The 24,140-nt window shown below is 39.7% G+C and overlaps 1 protein-coding gene across 3 annotated transcripts in view; it reads left to right on the top strand.

The window, feature by feature from the left end:
• The window catches only part of VPS13B (vacuolar protein sorting 13 homolog B), a 741,629-nt gene that overhangs the window by 675,608 nt on the left and 41,881 nt on the right, over positions 1 to 24,140 (top strand). For all 3 annotated transcript variants that reach the window (XM_078072177.1, XM_078072178.1, XM_078072179.1), the window contains 9 exons: positions 5,132 to 5,287; positions 13,944 to 14,207; positions 15,120 to 15,203; positions 15,380 to 15,555; positions 16,045 to 16,215; positions 16,792 to 16,993; positions 18,133 to 18,321; positions 20,721 to 20,867; positions 22,875 to 23,158. In XM_078072177.1, coding sequence (XP_077928303.1) covers positions 5,132 to 5,287; positions 13,944 to 14,207; positions 15,120 to 15,203; positions 15,380 to 15,555; positions 16,045 to 16,215; positions 16,792 to 16,993; positions 18,133 to 18,321; positions 20,721 to 20,867; positions 22,875 to 23,158 — 1,673 coding nt within the window. The remainder of the gene's footprint in view (positions 1 to 5,131; positions 5,288 to 13,943; positions 14,208 to 15,119; positions 15,204 to 15,379; positions 15,556 to 16,044; positions 16,216 to 16,791; positions 16,994 to 18,132; positions 18,322 to 20,720; positions 20,868 to 22,874; positions 23,159 to 24,140) is intronic.

The raw sequence follows: 24,140 nt of genomic DNA, 5'->3' as shown, positions 1-24,140 counted from the left end.
CTTGTTCTTTACTTGTGAGATTGGGTTCTATGAGTAAATGTAAAAGAATATAGAGGGTCGTGAGAGTTCCAGTATTGAATCAGGGTGACATTATCTAGAAAGTTTTCCACTTGGTTTTTTAGCATTACATCAGATACTCTGAACATCCTGAAATTTAACTGCCTTGAAAAAACAGTAATGAGCAGCATATTTCATTTTATTTTTATGTTAATTTATTGGTATGACATGTACTATCAGTTCTACTGATAGTAGAACATTCCAAACAAGCAATTAAACTTAGATCTGTGTAATTTGATCTGTAGCTTTCCAGATATTAGTTTAGAAAGACAAGAATTTTTAAAAATATTTTAACTTTAATTTTCACTCAAAATGCTCACCTAGTCTATCATTTGGGATCTACTTTATGCTTTAATATCAGTATTGCAGTGTCTTAATTATGGATCTGAGGGATTACATTGATTTGTAATTTAATCTAGTATCATCACCCATGTAAAGCAAATCTCCTGTGTTGAAAGGTCATTCAAAAACTTGGAATTGTTTTTAAGAGTATACTTACCTTGAGAAGCACTGAATAATACATGTAACTGTTGAATGACTGTATTGTACACCTGAAATGAATAGAACACTATTAACCACACTGAAATTAAAATTTTAAAAATCTAGTGAGACAAAAGAAAAATATTTTAAAAATAGGAATCATTTCTAAATTTTTTTATTCTGAAATTTATGATATTTTATGCACAGATATCACCACTCAAAATTTTTAATGTCTACTTTGGGTTATTTTTCAATAATCCTCACTCATTTATTTATTCAGCAAATATCTGTTGAATGCCTACTGTTCACTAGGCTCTTGGGATATAGTGATAAGTTTAGAAGTTTAAAAAATACACATGATGCCTAAGCTTTAATATATATATTAACAATACATATTAATATATACATATATTTAATAGTTTATTTCACTTGGATTGAATGTTAATTTTTGAAAACGCCTAAAATTTCTACCAAGAATATAATGGATTGGGAAAATTTTTGAAATTATTTCGATTTTCAATTTCTTCTTAGAACGTGACATATTACTGGGCGCCTGGAAGGCTCAGTCGTTAAGCATCTGCCTTTGGCTCAGGTCATGATCCCAGGGTCGTGGGATCAAGCCCTGCATCAGGCTCCCTGCTCCACAGAAAACCTGCTTCTCCCTCTCCCACTCCCCCTGCTTGTGTTTCCTCTCTCGCTGTCTCTTTCTGTCAAAATAAATAAATAAAATCTTTAAAAAAAAAAAAGATTACATATTACTGTACAGTAAATTATTATAAAATGCAAAAAAAGTGTAAGTGAACCCGAAGACAGATTTTTTATTTGTCACTATTTGGATAGAAATCATCTTGGTAACAGTTTTCAAATGAATAGTGAAATAAAGTTCACAGACTAGTATCTGGTACCTTCATTTATATTTAAGATACAATTTTAAAAATGTGGCCATCCCCTTTTCTTTCTCTTCCTTGGTGTACCCTGTTTTCCTGGATTTCATCTTATTTTTCTTTCCTCTGTAACTGATTCAGGAATTCTCCCTTTGGAGGTGACTGTGGGTGGTCCTGAGAGCTGACCCCAGGCCCCTGATCAGTAATTCAGTTTTAACTTTTATTTTGTATTGAAAAAAAAAAAATGAGCAGAGAGCTGCATATGCTCCCATTTGAGATCTTCAGTGGAAAAACGGTGAATTTAGTCTGGCTGCCCTGGGGAGGTGGTGAGACTGCTGGAAAAAAAGAAAATGTAACCCCTTGGGATCTTCCAACAAGTGTGGCCACCATACAACCTGCCTTATTGCTGAGTTTCGGTTCCCACTGAGAAGTTCCAACAAGAGTGGTTCCTATTTTGACTTCTTCCCCCGATGGAAAGTATTAGACACTAGCTAAGTAGGCCAAAAAGAATGAAAAGCCTGAATAGAAAAGATGGTAGAGGAAGTGAGTCAGTAAGGGAAACTTAAGAGAGAAGAAGGGAAAGAAAATTTCCAAGTTGATAAGAAAACATGGGCTCCAGGCAACAAAGGATAGCGAATTTTTGGCTAAGGCCATTGCTTCATCTCTCCCAGGTTTCCAAGTTTCTGGCCCACCTTGCCTCTCCTCCTGCCTATTGCAGCTGCTCTCCTCCTTCCACACTCCACTCTTAAGTCTCCTTTCAACACACACCCCCCTATACAGAAGGCTTCAGTGGCCACCTGCTAATTCTTCAATAAAACACAAATTCCTCGCTTAGTAAATCAGTGCTGGCCACAATCTAGTCTCCCTGTCTGACCTTATCCCTCACTCCTGTTTTTCATGTTCCCTTTTCTCCAGCCATTCCAGACTGTTAACTTTGCCCCCAAGCATACCTTCTGGCTTTCACATCTCACCTTGTCCCTTAGGCCCAGAAAAGAACCACCATCTTTGCCAGTCGAAATCCTATGGTAACTCTGAGCCCCAACTGCTTCATGAAGCTCTTCTGATCACCGCAGCCCAGAACAAGCCGTCCTTTCTCGAGACTCCTGTACCATGTCGTACCTCTCCTAATGCCTCTTGTTATTTATTTGTGCATGCTTTATTTTCCCCATAAGATCGTAAGCTCCTTGCAGGACAAAAGACACAGCTCTTCCTCCTTACTTCCTCCATAGTGGCTAGCATATCAGCTTCTTATAGTAACTGAGTAAGAAAATATATCGGAGGAATGATAGAAAGAAATCACATTAGGATCAAGTAGTCTAACACGAGTTTCACATTTTTATGCCTGATTTTATAGTCCCTTCAGTATAGAAAGAGAAGTAGCTATATGAGTATTTGTTTTAAATGGAGACTGTTCAGTACCTGGAGCCGTGAAATTTAGTCATTTGGTTCAACAGAACAGACCTCCCCCACTCGGTGGATGTCCGTGAGTATCCGCACTGCTGTCTAATGCCTGAAGCAGACACATCATGGGAAGGACGACTGAAGGAGTGCTGGGCCTTCTCAGGTCCTTTTTGTAGGTTTTCTCTCTTAGGAATGCAATTCCTTCCCTAAAAAATGATATATATCTAATAGTGATTTAGATGCTTTGAACAGTGGACCAAGCATTACAAATATTCTACTAGGGATGCATGTGGGGAGAAGTGTGATGTTTTTCTCCCACCTAACTTTTCTGTGTGAACTAAATCCAGACGTATCTGGATTTTCGTAATTCAAAGAAAATCTCTACACCAACATTTTGAGAACACGTAGCTGCCAAGCGAAACCCAACAGCATATATTCCTTGGTGACATTCAGTCGGTTGAAGCTGTGTGCATGCAGAGGGAGCAGCTACGTAAAACTGAGCTCGTATGCAAATGTGAACACTCCTCAATTCCAATTACACTGTGTATATTAAACCTTTCTTTAGAGGCTGTAGAATTTTCAGGAAAAATACAGCCAAGCTTGACCTTAAGTACCTTGCCTCATTATTTTTTTGTCATTTCCAGCTACTAGTCTCTCCAAAGAAAACAACTTTCTTGTTTCTTTTAGTTTTGTGTGTGCCCTGAGCTTTATTCCCAGTTGCTGCTACAAAAAACTGAAATAGTTCCAAACACCACTATTGTTTTTCTTTTTTTTCTCTGTAACTAATATTTAAAGATCAAAGATAACTCCAGTACTTTTATGTTGTAGAGGGTATATAAGACCAATTTTTCCCTAAAGGTATTTGCTGTCCAGGATTTTTTTCTTTCTAAAACTTTTCTTTCTTTTCTTTTCTTTTCTTTCTTTCTTTTTTTCTTTTTTTTTTCCCCTGTTAGCTTTCTTTTCTAGAAGTAACTGAATGGTAGCTTTTTGATTTCACGGGGTCACTGGCAGTTGAATGGATACAGAACTGGAGTGGGGCCATATGAAAAGCAGGGAGATGAGTTAGGAGGTTTTTAAAAAATATTTTATTATGGTATTTTCAAACAAACAAACAAAAAACACTCCCTTAACTTTCCACCAAAATCATATTGTGATGACTAGTGACCTTGGGAAATGTTTTAATTTAGGCACTTTCTAAAGGCTCCTTCTAATGCTAAAGCTGAAAAATAATCTTTCCGTCAAAAGGCTTTCATTATTATGACAATTCCCATGTAAATTCTTAATGTATTTATTTTAAGGGCCTATTATAGTTCTTATACAGTGTTTTTATAGTTTTATTCATTCTGTTAACTGGGAAAATGTTTCATATGAACAGCCTTTGGTTCATTCTTTTAAAAAATTATATATGATATGAAAGAAAATAGTGAGTTTGTATATTATATAAATGTTTTTCCTAAAATGTCAGTTTTATTTTCTTATTCTTAGAGATTGGGTAGAACACTGTTTATTTTCATTTAAATATGTATCCTAAAGAAGCAGTAATTATTATGTTGTTTTGGAATACTTGTTCAGTTAAGCAGATTTTCTTCACTGCCTTTAGGAAGTAGGAGTGGAAATAGAAAATATATGATGATCATGAAAGAAATATAAATATTACAAGTGGCAATACTGTGTGAATAAATATGAATGTGAATCAGGAGACTCGTTTGGTAAACGTTACAATAAATACATGGCTAGCAAAAAATAGAACAAAGACATTTTTTCATATATTCAAAATGCTGAAGATAGTTCTAGTATGATATATGTGATCTCATAAAGAGAGTATATTGAATGAACTACATCCTCGAATTGCTATTTTGTTCCTTATCAAAAGAAAAAAATAAGGAATGGCAACTTAGGGTCAAAAATAATGCCACAAATGAAATTTAGCTTTACTGTTTAGCCATAAGAAGGAATAAACTGCCAGCCAAGACCAATGTTCTTTGATCTCACATTTCAACCTTCTTGTCCTCCAGATGAATGAAGTGGTCTTTTCTCAAATGTTCAACAGGCCTTTTACCATTTGATAGGACAGTTATTTTTAAGAAGGTTTAAAATGTGATCTGGAAAACCACATTGACTCTCTGTGGCATATTTGCTATTCTTAGCCTGGTTGAATAAGCTGGAAGTGGATGAATAATGCAGGTCAGAAAGAAAACAGATGCTAAATATTACAAATAGGAAGGTTTTCCAGCAATGAGACTTTCATTTTAGGACTAGATGTTTGTTGGCACTTTTGGCATCATGACGATTATTGTCTTTCTCTCCAGCTGTTACACATCTGTATTGAAGGTTGGGGCAATTGGCGCTGGTCAGAGCCCTTCAGTGTGGACCATGCAGGGACGTTTATTAGAACTATTCAGTACAAGGGTCGGACTGCTTCCCTCGTCATCAAGGTTCGGCAACTCAGCGGCGTGCAAAAACAGGTGAGTTCCTTGTGTTCGTGACCCAGACAGCTCTTAATTCTTTCACGAAATTCATGGAAGCTGAACTGAAAGAAATGAAAATAATTAATAATTAAAAAACCCGCAGTGGTATGCCTATGTGTGCTTACTGCTGCCCTGCACGTGAGCACTTCATACGTGCTTGTTGATGATCCTGAGGATGATGATGGCTTCAAACCCTTTGTCTCACATCTTTTACAAGAGCTGCTAACGAGCAGTAAAATTTACTGATTTTAGTTTCACCTCTTCTCCCTGTCACCACCTACCTTCTGGTAGAGGTGCTAATGAGCTGTGAAATAGCCAAAAGGCCTTTATTAAGAAGGAAAGAAGCCCTGGGTGTTGGGGACTCTGGATAATCCAACAGTGGATAACCAGGAGTTGGTTCTCAAACACGTAAGAGTAATCTTCGAGAAAGTGTTGTGATACCTCCCAGGACAAAGTGGGCCTGGGTCTCCAGCAAGCTTTCTTTTCCTAGGAGTTAATATTAACTGCAGTAAAAATTCACTACAGTCTAACTCTTGGCATATAAAACCTCAGCTCTCAGCACATATTTTTACGTATTTTATAAAACTTCCTTTTGGCTGTTTTTGAAGTTCTAAGACTGCAAAGGGGAAAAAAGTATCTGACACTTTTTTTGTGTTCTTAAGATGTGAAAATGTGGTTTTTAAAAGATGTTTTTCAAGCATGGCGCATATGACAAGAGTAGAAAGAAAAAAAGGAAGTATTAAAATCTGAAAACTGGCTTCACTGCACACATCATAACTGGATTTGTCATAAGAGTTTTAACATATACATCTGCGTCTGGATTGTAACAGTCCGTCCAGAGCTTATGTGAACTGCGGACATGATAAAAACAGCCCTCAGTCCCTGGAAAAGGAAAAGGGGAGCTTTTCTTATCAAGCAACATGGGCTAGTCCATTGCCATGTGCCAAGGGGCAGACCGGAAGCAAGTGGTGAGGTGAACAGTAGGACCTGTACCGTGTATGTTCTTGGTCTGCTCCTAATCAGGGAGCTAGACTTCATGTTCTCATTATTGTGGGCAACAGAAGTGAAAAGAATATAGCAGAAGAATCTTCCCAATGAACTGACTATTCCTCGAGTATTTATTGATTGCCTACGGTGGAACAGAGTGAAACAAAAGACACTAACCATGTGACACTGTCTTTGCTCTTAAGTTACAAATTTATATAAACCCAACAGTGTGTACAACTGACAGTAAGTGTGAAGGGAATTTAGAGGTTGCACTAAGAAGATATGACTCAAGTTGGGCTTTGGAAAACATGTAGAATTTGGATTAAGAGAGGACATTCCAAGTAGGCAGTGTAACATAACGATAGGAATATGGGACAAATGGGTCTTACTGGGACTCATGATGGGGCCAGCCTAGCTAAGCGTGAGCTTTGAGCTACAAAGTCTAAGAACAAGACGTGTCACTGACTTTCATCTGCCCTCAGAACTGTCTTTATTGGATATGCTCTCAATAAATATCTGCCCAATTAATACATTCTGGTTTTCTGATTCTGTCACTCGTGGTCTTTCAAGAATGCCTTATCCACCTTCCCAGTCACCAGCATTCCTGAGAAATGGTCATTCAGCATCCATTTGAATACTCCAAATGAAAAGAGGCTCATTTCCTCACACGGCAGCCCTTTCCATAATTGATGACTTCCAGCTCTAAATGAAGCTCTTTCCTAATTTTGAGCCCAAATCTCTCACCATTCAGCCAGTTTTTACCGTTCATCAGAACTTGTAAGACGTACGCAACAACTTATGGTGAGGACTAAGTTATCTCTCCTCTGTATTATAGCCCTTCAAAAACACAAGGGGAGCTAGGATGTTTCCCCTTAGCTTCCTTTTCCTTAGACCAGTGGTTCTCAAACTTGCGTGTACATCAGCATCGCCTAGAAGGCTTGTTAAAACATAGATTACTGGGTCCCACCCTCAGAGTTCCAGATTCAGGAGGTCTTGGATGTGACGTGAGAATTTGTATTTCTCACAAATTCTCAGGTGATACTGATGCTACTGATCCAGGGGTCACACTTTGACCACCATGGCTCTGGTCTGAACTTTCCCAATTCATTCAGCTCTTTTGCATATGGTTGCTAGAACAATTAACAATTAATGGAATGGCAGGGTCACTCCATGGAGAAATGGTTTTCATGGTATGTCATTGGTGGTTAAGATCAGAGCCACTCTGGCTGTGTATCCACTTGCTAGCTGTGTGATCTTCAGGTTATTTAACCTCTTTGTGAATCAGTTTCCTCATCTGTCAAATGGGGATAGTAATAGTGCCTTTGTCACAAAGTTAGTGTGAGAATTAAACGCGTTTGTATATGCGAAGTGCTTAACAATAGTGCCTGGCCCGCTCACTGTCATAACTCAAACTATAGTTACAATAATGAAAAATCCCCAGGCATGCATAACGTTGGTTGGACTTTGTTGTATTACAGTAGCGCGTTCTTCTGGGGCGCCTGGGTGGCTCAGTCGGCTAGGCATCTGACTTTGGCTCAGATCATGATCTTGGGGTCCTGAGATGGAGCCCCGCATCGGGTTCCCTGCTCCATGAGGGCCTGTTTCTCCCCCTTCCTCTTCCTCTGCCCCTCTTCCCATTTGCGCATGCACGCACTCTCCTTCTTTCAACTAAATAAATAAACTCTTAAAAAAAAAAAAAAAGACAAAAACAGTAGTGCCTCCTTCTTGCATAGATATTATGTATCTTCAAGGAATAATATGAAATTTCAGGGATAAGTTAATGTATACTGTGTTCCTGAGTAGATACTATGCATTGCAACAGTGTACTGTTAGGTTAGAAAAGTTGGCCATGAAAAGTACCTTTTTTAAAAATTCTCACAAAATGTTACTTACCTTTTTTTCCCCCAACTATAAGAGATTTCCTGGCCCTAATATTTATTGCCTAATATCTTAGGCAAATTTCTTAACCTTTCTGTGTGTCATACTCCTTTTACAAAAGAAAGCACCTAGTAAATATTAGTTCACTGTTGTTATTTTTATGTTAACTATTTTAAAATAGTTCTGAAAACACAGGAGTCTAAAGTAGAAAAGAAAATTACCCATATTTCTGCCATCCAAAGATAAATACTGTTACTACTTTGGTGTATTTTTTCTACTCTTTTTTTATTTTCTTCTATACAGATATTTTTTAACCAACCTGAGATCTGATTATAATTAGTTTTTCAACTTGTTTTTTTCACTTAACATTATATGATGCTTATCTTCTCATGTTATCTACAATTCCTAGACTATCTTTTTAATGGTTGCATAATAATTTGCCATATGGTATGTTGAAACACATTTAGACATCCCCTCGTTGCTGCACTTTTTAGATAATTTCCAATTTCTTGCCATAATAAATCCTTAAATAAATATCTGTGAGTATACATATGTATGTCTATGTCTGTCCTTAAAATAATTTGCTATAAAATTTAATTACCTGAGCAAAGGATGTGAATGTTTTTGTGGTACTTGATACATCTTCCCAGACTAAAAACATGTACTTTATTCTTTAGCCAAAATTCATTGTTTTGTGTCACCAGATTCTTGTTAGGGCTACATTAATCCTTTAAATAACTAAATACATATATTTGTCCCAACCATCTGCTGACTGAGTTTTTCAAACTATTAGCATTTCTTAAAAATCTTAATGTAAAGAGGGGTTCAAATCAGACTTACAAAAAATTTTCCATACATTAGAAGTTTAAGGAATCCTTTTAATCATTCTCTCTGTTAATGTCAAATATTCAGATTTTAAGGCATCTGGTGACAAATCACATTTCAAGATATCCAAACGTTATTTGGATATTTAGTAATTATTTTCTGTAGGGACTCCCTCTCACACTTGTCTCTGCTTGTATCCTATTGTAACAAATTATCTTATTAAAAAAAAAAAAAAAAAAGAATGTAGCCAGACAGGAAGGGACTTTTTGGGAATCAATAATGGAAGCATAAGCCACCCTCCCATTGCATTTACCTTTCTGAAAGAAGTACCATCTTCTTCCACGGGAACTGGCAAAGTCCATTTTCCATTCCCACTGTCATGGAAGACACACACACACACACACACACACACACACACACACACAACTTATAACTTAGAGTTTGAGCATTTATTGTCATAGCCAAATGAGATTGGGCTCTAAATTAGGGCCATTTTAAACACTCAGCCGAGTAGTGAAAAGTAGAACACAGAAATAGCAATTCATTTTAACTTAGGAAGAAGCAAATGGAAAATGGTTTGTACTGAACCCAGGTAATACTGAAAGGTTCAGCGGTCCACCAACTTCAAAACAACTGCTGCATATATCAGTTGTGAAAAACCTTTCTAGTCTTCCAGTTGGATTTAATTTTTTTATTGTCAGGGTAGATTAACTAAAATTCAGATTAGCTCCAGTAGGAGTACATCAGAGACACAGGATTTCCTCAATTAGCCAGGGTGGGAAAGAAGATAGGAATCAAGGTTTCAGAAGAGCTTTGTGGATTCCTGCCTCTCACATCTTGGCTTCTTTCCTTCTGCCCCACCTGGGCTGGGAAATTTGCAGTAAACCACAGCTGCCTAATTTCCAAGCTCCATTTGGGGAGGTGAGTGTGTGCAGCTCCCTGATGTGCCTTAACTGCATTAACACGCCCCTGGGTAATGGAGAATTGGCTAATGCACTCCTGAACAATGAGGTTTGGTTATTTGTACCCTGCCTTTCTTATACCTCTGCCATGGCCCCAACTGAATGAAAATGGGCCACATACAAAATTTCTCAGGAACTCTGTACATTATACAGCTACCCATGTACACACATTGACGTCCATGTTTCCCATCCCCTCATTGAGGAAAGCTTTACCACTCTAAAAACGTAAATGTACATATGTATGTATATTTGTATCTTTATACATACACTTTTAATCAGGGCTAAGATATCATTTTCCAGTGCATCTGGTGCTCTGGAGTTATTCTTTAATATCGCTATTCTTCTTGGCACTGATCTAATAAGAGTTCTGAAACCTGCTAAGTAAAATCATATGTGGAAATCTTCAATACACATCTTTGTGGCTTTGGGGAAAGAGGAGAATTAGTGTGAAACCTGGAAATGTGTATTAAAGAGAAACCCTACATTAAAAAAAATTAAGTAGCTGTCTTCAACTGATAAATTAATCTTGAAATTCTAACCATAATTTTCAAAATAAAGGCATTGTAAATGTTGCCACTTTGAAGAAAAGCAGACATGGCTCTCACTGAACTCTGCATGAGAGCAGCTATGAAGAACACCATTCCGAGGAGTAGCCATTTGGATTTTCCTTCATCTAAGTAGCCTTCTCTCCCTGGCCACTTTTAAGGGTTTTCTTTTTATCAAATTTGAAAGCCTATTTAACAGGCTTTCTAGTTGAAAATGAAACTATAAAAACCCACCAAGAGGATCTTTGTCTTTAGACAAAGTGAGTCCCAGATGGTTGCAGAAATTCTGTGGTTTCTGAGAGACAGCAAAATTCTCTCCTAAATTTCATGGGGCCCAAAGGTTCTGAAGCAAGAGCAGTGTGCATACATTGCCAGACCTGCGCACATCAAGAGGAAGAACAGAATGAAACACTGCCTCAGAGCTTTCACGTGTTTACTTAAAGTTAGACAATGCTAAGGCCTCGTAAGATTTAACCATGAGTGCTTAGTAACTCCTAGCATGTGCTGAAGGAAAGCTTGCCTGCTCACTCATGGCTCATGGTTCAGTTGACTTCTGTGTTTGTTATTGAGAAAACATTGTTTTAAAAGATTATAATGGCCAGAGTGCCTCCGAGTGATATAACAGTTAAGCACAGCTTGGTTTTTACAGATGTGCTCCTTCTAAAGAAAAGTCAAAGGAATAGATAGTTGGAAAATAAATGTTTAAGAAAATGCTAAACTTCACTGTTCAACTAATATTGAAACAACAATGACATTTAATTTTTGGTCTATCAATGTAGCAGGTTTATAATGAACTAAATAATAGTTTATTCGTAAATAATCATATTTATTTGTATAAATAATAGTTGACTTATAGTGATGTTTACAAAGTTCTCTTAATCATATATGAAAATGTATCCAGGGGCGCCTGGGTGGCTCAGTCGTTGGGCGTCTGCCTTTGGCTCAGGTCATGATCCCAGGGTCCTGGGATCGAGCCCCACTTCGGGCTCCCTGCTCGGCAGGAAGCCTGCTTCTCCCTCTCCCACTCCCCCTGCTTGTGTTCTCTCTCTCGCTGTGTCTCTCTGTCAAATAAATAAATAAAATCTTTAAAAAAAAAAAAGAAAGAAAGAAAATGCATCCATTAGGGTGTTTTAAGTTTGAAGTAACAAAATAGGCTTTTTAATCTTCACAGTAAGCTAATGAGATGTAGATGCTAGTATTGTTCCTATTTTTACATTTATTATCTCATATAATAAGAAGGAAGAAGGCAGGTTAGGTGTTGGTTAATTAAGCCACTCAGTGCTATATCTGCTTCTCTGCTAGCCTCTTGGATTTGCCTTTTTTGTCTCAAGATGGCCACAAAAGCTACATGTCCACATATATATCCTCTCATAACATCTTCCGTGACAGACAAGAAACGGGGCTTTCTCTTCTCAAATTGTCTCCCTTATCAAGGAGTAAAATCTTTAGCCTTTTAGCAGTCTTCCCTTTTCATATTATTAGCCAAACCATGCCCCGTGTTCACCCCTCAAGTAATCACTGGCAAAAGGAGAATGGAATTACAAGGATTAGTTTGCGCCGATTACGACATAGACTCTGGGGGCCGTGGAGGTGTCCACGTGCCCTGGGTACTTTGCTGCGTTTTGAGACCTGAACCAAATCAGGGTTACTAATAACCAGGGAGAAGGAGGGACCACCTCTTTGGAATAGAACCAGTGGCATCTGCCGCATTTACATTATGATAGGCAGTCTTTATTCTCTTTTTTATGGTTTCTGGGTTTTCTTAATTGGTGGGTATTAATATTATGAAAGACAGACCTTCAGAGTGATTATCAACACAGACTCCGGGCCAGAGAGTCTGGGTAACATCAGGCAAGTTATCCAACATCTCCATGCCTCCGTTTTTCCCTTGTTAAGATGACAAGTCCTAGTAGCACCTATTTTATATGGTTGCTGTGAGAATGAAAGAGTTAATTTGTAAAAATGCTTTGTAATAGGACGTGTGTGCGTACGCTCATACTGTACATGTGTACATACGTACATATGTATGCAGAGAAAGAGCGGGAGAGATTTATTTTAAATTACTTTAAACACAGTTGTGAAGGCTGAAACCCAGAAGAGCTTACATGTAGTTCCAGCCTGAAAGCCTGAAAGCCGGTAGCTGATTTTTTTCAGTCCATGTCCAAAGGCCAGGAAAGACCGATGTCTCAGTTCAGTCAGGCAGGAGGAGTCCCTCTTACACAGGCTCTTTGTTCTATTCAAATCTTTAGTTGACAGGATGAGGCCCACCCATATTAGGGGAGGGCCCTCTGCTTTACTCAGTTTACCAATTCAAATATTAACCTCACCCAGAAGCACCCTCACAGACACACCCAGAATAACGCTTGACCGAGCATCTGTGCAGCCCGTGGCCCACACAGGTCGACACATACAATTAACCATCACATGCTTAGACCTTTAAGTAAACCACATATATATGGGTGTGTGTATGTGTGTGTGTGTGTGTGTGAGATTACTGTTTTTATAATCTGGAGAAAAATATTATAAATAAGAATATCCAGTATGTGGAAGTCCTATGTTTTCCAGTCATGGTGAATATTTGTATTACAGAAGGATTCACTGCATAGGAATAAATTTTGCATTATCTTTTCAATTTCAACCAATTTAAGAGGTATTTCTTAATGCCTACTGTGAACTGTACTCTTAACTGGATGAAAAATTGGGTGATCCCTGAGTTTTTGGATCATTCTGTGTGTTTTACAAAGCCACATGCTTCTACTCTATGAGAAAGCTTGAATAAAATAAACTATAATTAGGCAAAAGTTGTTTGTATTATCAGTTTATAAAGTGATCTCTTATTGCATAAGACTGCAAGATACCCTTGGAAGCCAGCCTTGGAAGTAGATAAATGGCCAGTTGGCCTCTCAGCCACCAGAGCAGAAGTCTTGTGCTCAGTCCCTGTCCTTTGTGACTGCTACATCATGTGACATCAGTGACTGCCACCTCCTGGTGGGTCTCTTCTCAGGGCTTCAGCTTTCCCTGGTTTACCTCCACGATCCTTTGCCTCTTCTTCCCGGGCCCCTTCCCTGGCTCTTTGCCCCTGAGTCTGCCCCTGAACTGTTGGTCAGTTGCTGGTTTAAGCCTTCACCTCTTTTCCGAGTCAGCTATTTTCTGTCTGTGCACATTTGCAAGGCTTTCATTCCATAGGTCTGCTATCTCCAGCCCCACCTCACTCTCCAGCACCCACCCAGGCTGCAGACCCTGCATGTGCCTGTCCTTTGACTTCCATAAACTCAACATGACCAAAGCACAATCCCTTTCTCCTCCCAAGCCTTTCTTCCTGTGTGCTCTAAATAAGCTCAAGGCTTCATGTTCTTGCCATTAAAACCAACATAGTTAATTCTGTCTGAACAATTAACGTGTTACCAGGTCATGAAATCTGAATGGATGAAACTTTATTTGTTTATTATCTTTTAGATTATCATCTGTGGAAGACAGATCATCTGTAGTTACTTGTCTCAAAGCATAGAACTAAGAGTCGTTCAGCATTACATTGGTCAAGATGGACAAGCTGTGATTCGAGAACATTTTGACTGCCTCGCAGCCAAACAGAAATTGCCTTCATACATACTAGAAAACAGTGAACTGACAGAGTTGTGTGTGAAGGCCAAAGGAGATGAAGATTGGTCAAGAGACGTGTGCTTGGAATCTAAGTCCCCTGAGTATAGCATTGTCATTCAGGTATGAGAAGTAGGACAGTCTGCAATAGAGCAGTTTTAAAATTAAAAATTTCTCCTTGTGCTCTTTATTCAGTGCTTTATTTTAAAAAATGACCTGTACAAAAGAGGGAGATCTGAAATAAGATAAAAAAAAACTTTGAATATTGCTTCTCAAACAGTTTCGTCCCATCCCACAACAACACAGCTGTTGTATCAGTTCCAGTAGTTTTTAGAGCCGAGATGCTACCCCTTTCAGGTGGAGGCAAGTTATATCTTGAGAAAAATCCTGATGCTCCAGGGCTTAGGGTGGGGGTGCAGGGGAGAGGGGAGGGGAGGGTGTGTCCTGCCCACTTGAGAATCTTTGCAACTGTCTGTTCCTTTTTTATCTCTTCCTCCCATTCCACCATCATCACTTTCCTTGCCATGAACGACAAATCCTCCCCTCCATTCTCCCACCCAGTCTTGTGTCAGCCTCTCCTCATACAAATGCCTTTGTCTTTAAGCATTGGCCTTGGGGCGCCTGGGTGGCTCAGATGGTTGGGCATCTGCCTTCGGCTTGGGTCATGATCTCCAGGTCCTGGGATCAAGCCCCGAGTCGGGCTCCCTGCTCAGCAGGGAGTCTGCTTCTCCCTCTTCCTCTGCCTCTCCCCACTGCTCCTGCTCTCTCTCTCTCTCTCTGTATCTCTCTGTCTCAAATGAATAAATAAAAAAATTCTTAAGAAAACAAAAAAGAAAGCATTGGCCTCATTGACTCACTGCACATTCAGTTTATGCCATAATGAAGTCTGGTTTTGCTTATTCTCTGTTTTTAATGGCTTTTTTCTATAACTTTAAACTTTTTAATCCTCCGAACCGACATTATATCTGCGCCTCATTTTGATTAATTAGTAAACTGTTCAGTATTTAATAGAAGCCTTTTCTACCTCATGTGCAGGTGCCATCTTCAAACAGTTCCATTTTTTATGTCTGGTGCACAGTTTTGACATTAGAACCCAACTCTCAAGTGCAACAACGAATGGTGAGTGCTTTCCAATCCTAAAATATGGTATATGACTCTGACCTTTCCTGTTCTGAAATAAATTAAGGTCAGAGTGACCCAGGGAAGAGATTTATTGCAAGTTTGTTTCAGCATCAAACAGCTGGGGTACTGCAACAAAGCAAATATGAAAGTTGTCTGTCCTTTTGTTTTTATAGATTGTGTTCAGCCCTCTTTTTATCATGAGGAGTCATCTTCCAGACCCCATTATCATACATTTGGAGAAAAGGAGTCTGGGATTGAGTGAAACACAAATTATTCCCGGAAAAGGACAGGAAAAACCACTGCAAAACATAGAACCTGACCTTGTGCATCACCTAACATTTCAAGCAAGGTACTGTTAAAGTCCTACATTTTCCTAAGAGAGATTCAGAAGAAAAGCAACCTTATACTATTGAGGGGAAGAAGGAGGATAGAATTCTTTGTACGAATCCTTATCTTATGAGAATGTTTTTTTATAATTGCCCTGCCTAGTGTTCTCTTATCCTCTTCAATGGTTTTGGATAAAATTCAGCCTCTTTCATTAAACTTAGATATAAACAAGAGGGATTGGAAAATTTAATTGACACATAATTTCTCTAGTGGAAGAAGAGATGAATAGAGCTCTCACCCAGGCATGTGGGGGGCGGGCACAGGGAGAAGGGGCCAGGGCCCAGATCATCCAAAAACTGTGTCACCAATCCCTAAATCCCCAAAAACTGACTCAGTGTCAAAAAAGGTATTGGTCTATAATATAGCTATAGTTCAATTTTTTTTTTCAATAAATTGTAGATCACCTTAGAAAGCTGATATTTACTCCTGTTTTTTCTTTTCCATTTCCTAGAGAAGAAGACGATCCTTCCCACTGTGCCGTTCCTATCTCAACCTCCCTCATTAAGCAAATAGCCACTAAGATACACCCTGGAGGCACAGTTAATCAGATCCTTGACGAATTCTATGGGCCAGAAAAGTCCCTTCAACCCATGTGGCCCTATAATAAAAAGGATTCTGACAGGTAATGTTCTCCAGTAATCTTTTTCTACAAACACTTCTCAATATTAATAAATAAATGACCATTCACCAAAATGTTAGATACCATAAAAGAAGGTTTTTAAAGATTGATTGATTTGAGAGAGAGAGAGAGAGTGAGAGAGGGCAAGCAAGGGGAGGGGCAGAGGGAGAGCGAGAGAGAGAGAATCTCAAGCAGACTCCTCGCTGAGCGTGGAGCCTGACATGGGGCTCCATCCTAGGACTCTGAGATCATGACCTGAGCTGAAATTGAGTCAGCCACTTAACTGACTGAGCCACCCAGGCGCCCCAAAAGGTGTTTTAAAAAGAAGATATTTGCATGCATATATCAGAATATTACCTTTTATCGTCTGGGTAGATGTATTTTATGGACTGCTTTACTCATAATCTAGAACATAATTGGCATGAGAAGTTTCTCCTGAATGCAAATTCAGCATTGAATGATTCTAGTGTGAAGAGGTGTCATACAAGAGCATTGTGTGTCTGGAATCCTTAAACATATTTCATGAATACTGAAGTCATCGTATTTCATTGAGTCTCTTGGATGTGGTATTTGGAACAGGAGTGAACAGCTGAGTCAGTGGGATAGCCCAATGCGAGTGAAGCTGTCAGTCTGGAAGCCATATGTTAGAACCTTGTTGGTAGAGCTTCTACCCTGGGCCCTGCTTATCAATCAATCCAAGTGGGACCTCTGGCTGTTTGAAGGAGAGAAGATTGTTCTACAGGTTCCTGCTGGCAAAATTATTATCCCTCCTAATTTTCAGGTACTGTAACTTTTTTTTAGCTAATATGAATTCTTTTCTTTCAACAACTAGCCTTTATTCTGAGGTCGCATTTATATTCCTAACAGAATCAGTTGTAGAAAACTGTCCTCTTAGATGCATATGTAAGGGGTATGGAATGTTCTTTGATATTCAAAGACCTCTCAGATGTCTTTTTTTTTCCCCATCAGCAGTATTCATACTTGAGTTATCATTAAATTTGATAACTGTACTAGTTACATTTTCATTTTCATTGTGTACAGGATATTTGACAAGCATTAGGATTGGCCTACTCAGGGTATGTTAAGGATATAGAGCCATATTCTCTGCTAACCCGCTCCCTAGGTAGACTTGTGGTTCTTACAGAAATTCTCAGAGATCTGCAAGGTGGGTAAAATTGAGGATTTCTGAGCAACTATTTCTGTCAGGGCCCCTTTTCCCTTATAGGTGGACCTAGATGTCCATAATCATGGATGTCCACCCAATTGTTGATAATAACAATATGGAGTCATTGTTGGCATCGGTGGCGGGGGCGGGGGGGGACCCTAATGTAAAACAGAATTTCACAGCAAGACTATATTCCATCACAAGAGAACTTTCTTGATAAGGCTAACCCATTTCAAGAAAGCACATAAATCTGTAAGAAAGTAGAATGCAAGGAACTCCTAACTGTTTTCCTGGTGGGGAACAATTGGAGAGTCCTTTTTTTGAGCTCTAGTTCATGAACATCTTTATTCAATTGCATTTTTCCTGTGTGGTTTTTTTTTTTTAAATAATCAGATGATGTTACCTTATGGAATTGGAATGTTGACCTACATGTACCTAAGGTTGCATATTATTCTTTAGTCAAATGAAATGAAACCCTCCGTTTTTAAGTCTTTGTTATTTATAGGGGAGCCACAGTTTGGGTTGGGGTTTTTTTTTCCTTCCATAAAGATGAATTCCATTGTGAATCCAAGAAAACATTTCTCTGAGAACTAAAATAAAATGTATGTTGCCATTACAAAAACAAAAACAAAACTCATAAAGGAATTTGGTTGCCTAAGTAGACTTATTATATAATAGAAAAAACTTCCTGTGAATTGAGGTAAAACTGTCAAAGTTAAGAAAAATACTTTATAATTGAGGCATTATTTTTCCAGGAGGCTTTTCAAATTGGAATATACTGGGCAAATACAAACACTGTGCACAAGTCAGTAGCGATTAAACTGGTCCATAACCTGACGTCTCCAAAGTGGAAAGATGGAGGTAATGGTGAGGTTGTGTCATTGGACGAAGAAGGGTTTGTTGATGCTGAAATAAGACTTGGTGCTTTCCCAGGACATCAGAAGGTAGGATCAAAGTCTCTGTGGCTCAGGGGGAATAGCATGCCATCTCTTCAACCTGTTTAATATGAGTCTACCCTTTTCTTTTTAGTCCCTTTTCGGCATCACATGCTCTAGACAATTTATAACAGTGAAACATGTGATTTCTTAGACCTCTCTGTTTCACAGGGTTTTTTTTTTTCCTTTACCAGTGATAAAAGCCATGTCACATAATTTATCCAATAACCGCTCTGTTTCAGAACACTCAGCAGTCACTTGATTGATCGTATGTGGGTGAAAAAATGAACTTATTCCAAAATATCAACAAATTATGCTTGGCCTCCTTTTCTTAGAGCGGGAAGTAGAGTTGCTAACATTCTGAGCGCTGAGTGAAAAGACAAACCTCCCATAGCAAAGGTTATGTTCCTGGAAAGGGCATCATGAGCAACATCAACTCTGATCCTCCCATAGAACCTAGGGTTATGAGGGAGTTCTGTTCCTGAACAGAGAAATGGTACCTAGGATGATATGAATACAGAAAACCTACTTCATCAGTTATTTAACTAAATACAAACAGTGTATGATTTTCAGCATCAATCTTTTCTAAAGTCTATGAAAAGCAATTAAGTTGAGTAATACAGTAACAAATCACATTAACCTGTGTGTACGGCCGCACAATATCATAGTGTCCCGTGTTGAGCTCTCACGCTGTACTTCATACTATCTTCGTTATCTTAACCCTCCCAAATCAGAAGAAGAAGGGCTACTTCATCAGAGTAGCACGATTCAGAATGACCCTTCTCTGAGGAGAAGTTAGATTTTGAGAGGCATCTTTGAAGAGCTTCTTGAAAAAAAGTTAGTGTCATTTGGTAACTTTTTAAAAATAAATTTCTCTGATACAAAGAAGTTGGTTTCTCTTCGGTATTCAAGGCTGGTATCCATTTCCTCAGAGTTGTCTGGGCAACACATGTTTATGCACTGCTGGCCAAAAGACTGTAACATGGGTGTAAATGGCAAAGAGCTGTAAGCGTGAATCACCCAAAGCTGAAGACTTGTAAGTTGAGATCGACCATCAAGACCTGGAAAAGAATGTCACAATACACAGTCTAACACCCAATACTTCCAGCACCTCACAAAGTGGCCACAGCAAGTGCTGAATAAATGTGAATGAATGAACAGACTGTTGGAAAATATATTATTATATATATTTGTAACTCCTTTTTCTTTCCTAGTGATTCTCAAACTTTTTAGTCCCAGGACCCCTTTACTCTCTCCAAAATCATTGCAGACCTCTAAAACCCTTTTGTTTATGTGGGTTTTAGCCATTGATACCCATCAAACTAGAAATTAATACAAAAACTTTAGAATGCAAGAAGACACAAACATACATTCTGTTTGCCATGACAGCGATGACATCATAGGTCATATAACCCCTGGAAAACTCCACTGTACACTCATGAGAGAATTAGAGTGGAAAAGACAATAGCATCTTGGTATTATGATGAAAATAGTTTTGACCTTTGGACCCCCTAAAAGGATCTCAAAAGACTCCCCCACACACATACCAGGGTCCCAGGCCACACTTTGAGAACTGCTATCCTGACATTACCACTTACTAAGTGGGGATCGTTAGGCAACGAGTATCTTCTCTGAACACCTGTCCCTCATAAAGCGCGGTAAGGGAATGAGAAGGTATGTGGAGGTTAAGAGCAGTACCGTAGAATCACACTGCATGGTTTCCAATCCCAACTGTCTTTATGACCGTGGGCAAGTTACTTAACCTCTTTAAGCCTCACTTCCCTCTTCTATAAAATGGGGCTAAGAATAGCTGCCCCGTGTGGGTTTTGTGAGGATTCTGTGAGTTAATACGCATCAATACTGACAACAGGCAGCATGCAAGAAAGCAACATAAGAGGTCCAATGCTTTTGTTTTGTTTTGTTTTGTTTTGTTTTTATCGTCATCACTGTTAAAGTTCTCAGAACGCCCAGTGGTCCACACTAGGCCTTTGGCAAGGTAGCTGCTGGGATGAGCATGAGGAAAAGGGGGAGGAATGCTTAACTGAATTCTTTATGTTGAAAAGATGAGTGACATCTGTTTACATAAAAGTGTTTATAAATAAATATTTTGTGAGGGAATTGGTTAAATAACTTGAAAACAAGTCTCTATCACTCTACCATAGCAGCAGAAAGAACTGGTTCACTGGGATACCCTGTTGCAAATAGTGGCCCCTTTTAGGGGCAGGGACATTTTTGAGACTTGGGGGGATTCCGATAAATACTCTGGAACAAAACGTAAAATTGGTACTATCCTGGGCAAACCGATAGATAAAATGGCCTTTTAAAAATAAGAAATTTCTATATGCCATATAATATTTTTTGCCTTAATGTATTTTATAAAAATTATTCTTTCCTCAATTGTCTTGCAGTTATGTCAATTCTGCATTTCCTCCATGGTACAGCAGGGCATACAAATTATTCAGATTGAAGACAAGACTATAATAATCAATAATATGCCATATCAAATATTCTTCAAACCGCAGTTATCTGTCTCCAAACCCCACTCTGGAAAGGAGGTAAGCGGTTCATAACCTGATTGATTTGTCTTCAGTTTTGATACATTAGCAATAAGTAAGATTAATTTTTTAGCCTAGAAAATATAAAAAAACTAAGACTGAATACAGGTAAAAAGAAATTTATTTGTTACTGAATGAAAACCGTGGATGTCCTGGTCAGCGCTTCCGAGGTAATTAACGAGCAGAAATCCTACAAAAGCAGCGGATCCTGACACACGGCCAGATTAGTGCCACCTGCACCCCATCTGCTCAGGGCTGCAGCACACACGTCTAGCACGCTTGCTAACCCAGAGCCCCAACAGCAGGGACATGGGCCTGAGGACTGGCCCCTGGGTCTCAGGGAAAAGAACATCTGCCTCCCAGGCTGCGGGCCGAGAGGAGCCATGTGGTCAGAAGGCTCGGCCCCAACGGAGCCAGGGATTTGGGAGCACTGAGTTCTCTGCCCACGAGGAGAGTAACTGTGAAAATGTACCAGCTCATTTATGTGGCCATCTCACTGGCAGAATATGCAGAAAATGAATTCAAGAAGGGTTTTTGATTCACTTCTTTATACAATTAAAATGGTCACTTGTATTTTGAGGGAGAAATGAGATCTTTTCAAAGGACTTAAACACATAATATGCTAAGTGGTCTGCTATTGTTTTATGCTATTGAAACTATCACACAGGAACATATTTTCTTTCTTTACCTCTGTCTGCATTTATTTTTATCCCTTTCAGCTCCTAAAAACTACATTAGAACAGTAAAATGGGATGAAAGTCTTACTCTTCTAAGCTTACAGTGCATTATGGTATTTCCAAAAATGTCAGAATAGTAGAATTTCATCTTGGTTCATCAAAGTATTGATAGGATACGTGACCAGAAGTACCCAGCTGGGACAGAGAGGTCAACAATGTTCGCATTTTAGGTGAGGATTTGGCCAGAGAATGAGCATGTGAGCGGATAATTCTGCTTCTCCCCCCCTACAGTTTTCTGAGACACTGGGTCAGGGCTTTCCACGCTGACATTTCCTTATCTGAAAATAGGCATAATTTCACACTGCTTGCAGGTTTTGGGTGGCGACTAAATGAGATAATATGAGTAAAAAGGCTCGACACCCAGGAGATGGTAGTAGCCAGCAGGAGCCACACCACCAGCATCGCAATGACCTGATTTGCCTCGGCTTCCTGGAGACCAGGGGAAGGCCCACGTTCTTCTGGGCAGCTGAGGAGTGTCCCCTTTTTCAACCCCACCCTGCTTCAGGCAGGTGTGCGAACTTTCTTAAAGACACATGCTAATCCCTAGCCTCTCGGGAGACCGTGTGGGACAGTGGGAAAACCACCAAACAGGAAGCAGGAAGCCGGGCGCTGGCAGGGCTTTGCCACCTCACCACCTCTGTGATGTTGGACAAGTCGTCAGCTCTCTGGGAAGCAGCTTCCTCAGATATGAAAGAGGAGTTTTAAATAAAGTATCTCTCAAGGTCCTTTTTAAGGCTGAAATCCCGAGACTCTCTACCGTGCCACAAACCCTGTGGAATTTCAACCGACAGTTGGGATCAGAGTTTCCTCTTCCCTCAGGATAAGCCTTACACGAAAATTGTCTTATATGCTCCCAGTCCATCAGCTCTCTTCTTCCCAGGGCCCCGCAGGGCTCAGGGCTCACCCTTTCGGTTCGGCCATCCCTATCCAAGAGGACTCCCTCCCCAACACGTGGCATGTCTACCCTTACGACATCTGGATTTTTGCAGTACCAGGGGGCCATTGAGGACTTTGCATCACCTTCTAAATCACCCCGGCCTTATCAAGTCTCATTATGTCTAGGAAAGCAGACCCTGCTCCCACTGCTTGTAATAGGCTCATTAGGGTTTTCTCGTGGGACTGGGATTCTAACATGCCCGTGACCCCCACCTGCCTACCTCCTGAGAATCCATGGTTATGGTTTCTTAGAAGCTGTGCCTTCAGAAGCTTAGCTTCTCTCCATTGGTATAGCCACTGTGCTATCTCGGCATTGTCTTTTTCTTTTTTTCAGTATTTTCACGTTCCAGACAGTGCTACTTTCAGCATTTGCCCGGGGGGAGAGCAGCCTGCTGTGAAATCCAGCTCCCTTCCTTGCTGGGACTTAATGCCTGATATCAGCCAGTCACCGCTGGACACATCCCTGCTTCAGAAACAGATCTTGCTGGCCTTTTCTCCCTCGGCAGGTGCCACCGGCTCCCATTGCTGGAGCCTGCCGGCCATAGTTAGACAAGAGTTTCCCAGACAGAGTGTAGCAGTGCCCTTCGGAAACTGCGGGGGAAATGGCTTCTGCACCAGGTACATCCGTGTGAACGCCCTTCTTTGCTTGTCGGTACGGCTCTTCATCCAGGTGCTGTGCTCCCTGGATGTAAAACTAGGTTTTACTTTTATTTTTAATGGCTTCTAGACATTGTATGCATTGGGCATATGTTGTGATCACATGTGGCTTGTCCTGGTGTACTACTGATGAGATTTTTCCCTAGTGCTGACGCAGCTTATCCTGGGGCGGGGGGGGGGGGGGGGGTAGGGGGGCAGGTATGATAGTGTTTGTCCCACAGATTAGTGGCAATACATCGCAAGGAAAAGATCGCCTTCTGTGAGGACTTCTTAGCCTCTGTCAAGGGTTAAAATATGAGGGAGGCCAAGTTGGAAAACCCTTTTCCTTTCCCATATTTTACGTCGACTTCAAAATGGAATTTTTCTTTAAAAGTTATTAAGAGAGATAACTTAGATAAATACAAGTCACAGAAGACTCTGTTCTGTGGTTGTTCCTGCACGCAAGTTGCTCCGATTACCGATTACCAATTATGCAAATAACAACCACAGAATCAAGCCGGAGACGTGTAATGGTTTGTTCATACTGGACTTTTAGTTTGTGGTTGTTTTGCATGCAATACGTCCCTTCTGGAGCTGTCAGGAATAACTTATTTATGGTATATGTAAAAAGTACAAAAGAAAACATATCGTGATCTTACCAGAGGTGCCTTCTTCTCGTGATTGAGAATTTACGGACTTTGAGACTTTAGCTCTCCTAACTTTTTGATGTCTACAGAGATTTCTAGTAGTCATAGTTTAAAAGGTAACTTCCTAACTCATGTTATCCATAATAGTAAGGCCCTGTTCCCTACATACATCCCTTCTTCTTTCACAACATTCAGAAATATCCCTCATTTTATAAACACTTTTCATCTCTGATCCTGGACAGGAGTGGTTATATTTATATTCTGGCTGGAGAAGTTAAGTGTGGGGAGTTTAAGGAAGCATTTTTGAAAGTGATGTG

This window comes from Halichoerus grypus, chromosome 5 (assembly GCF_964656455.1).
Source record: "Halichoerus grypus chromosome 5, mHalGry1.hap1.1, whole genome shotgun sequence".
Lineage (NCBI taxonomy): Eukaryota > Metazoa > Chordata > Mammalia > Carnivora > Phocidae > Halichoerus > Halichoerus grypus.
The sequence above is the reverse complement of the archived record's forward strand: the minus strand, read 5'-3'. Positions and strand labels throughout refer to the sequence as shown.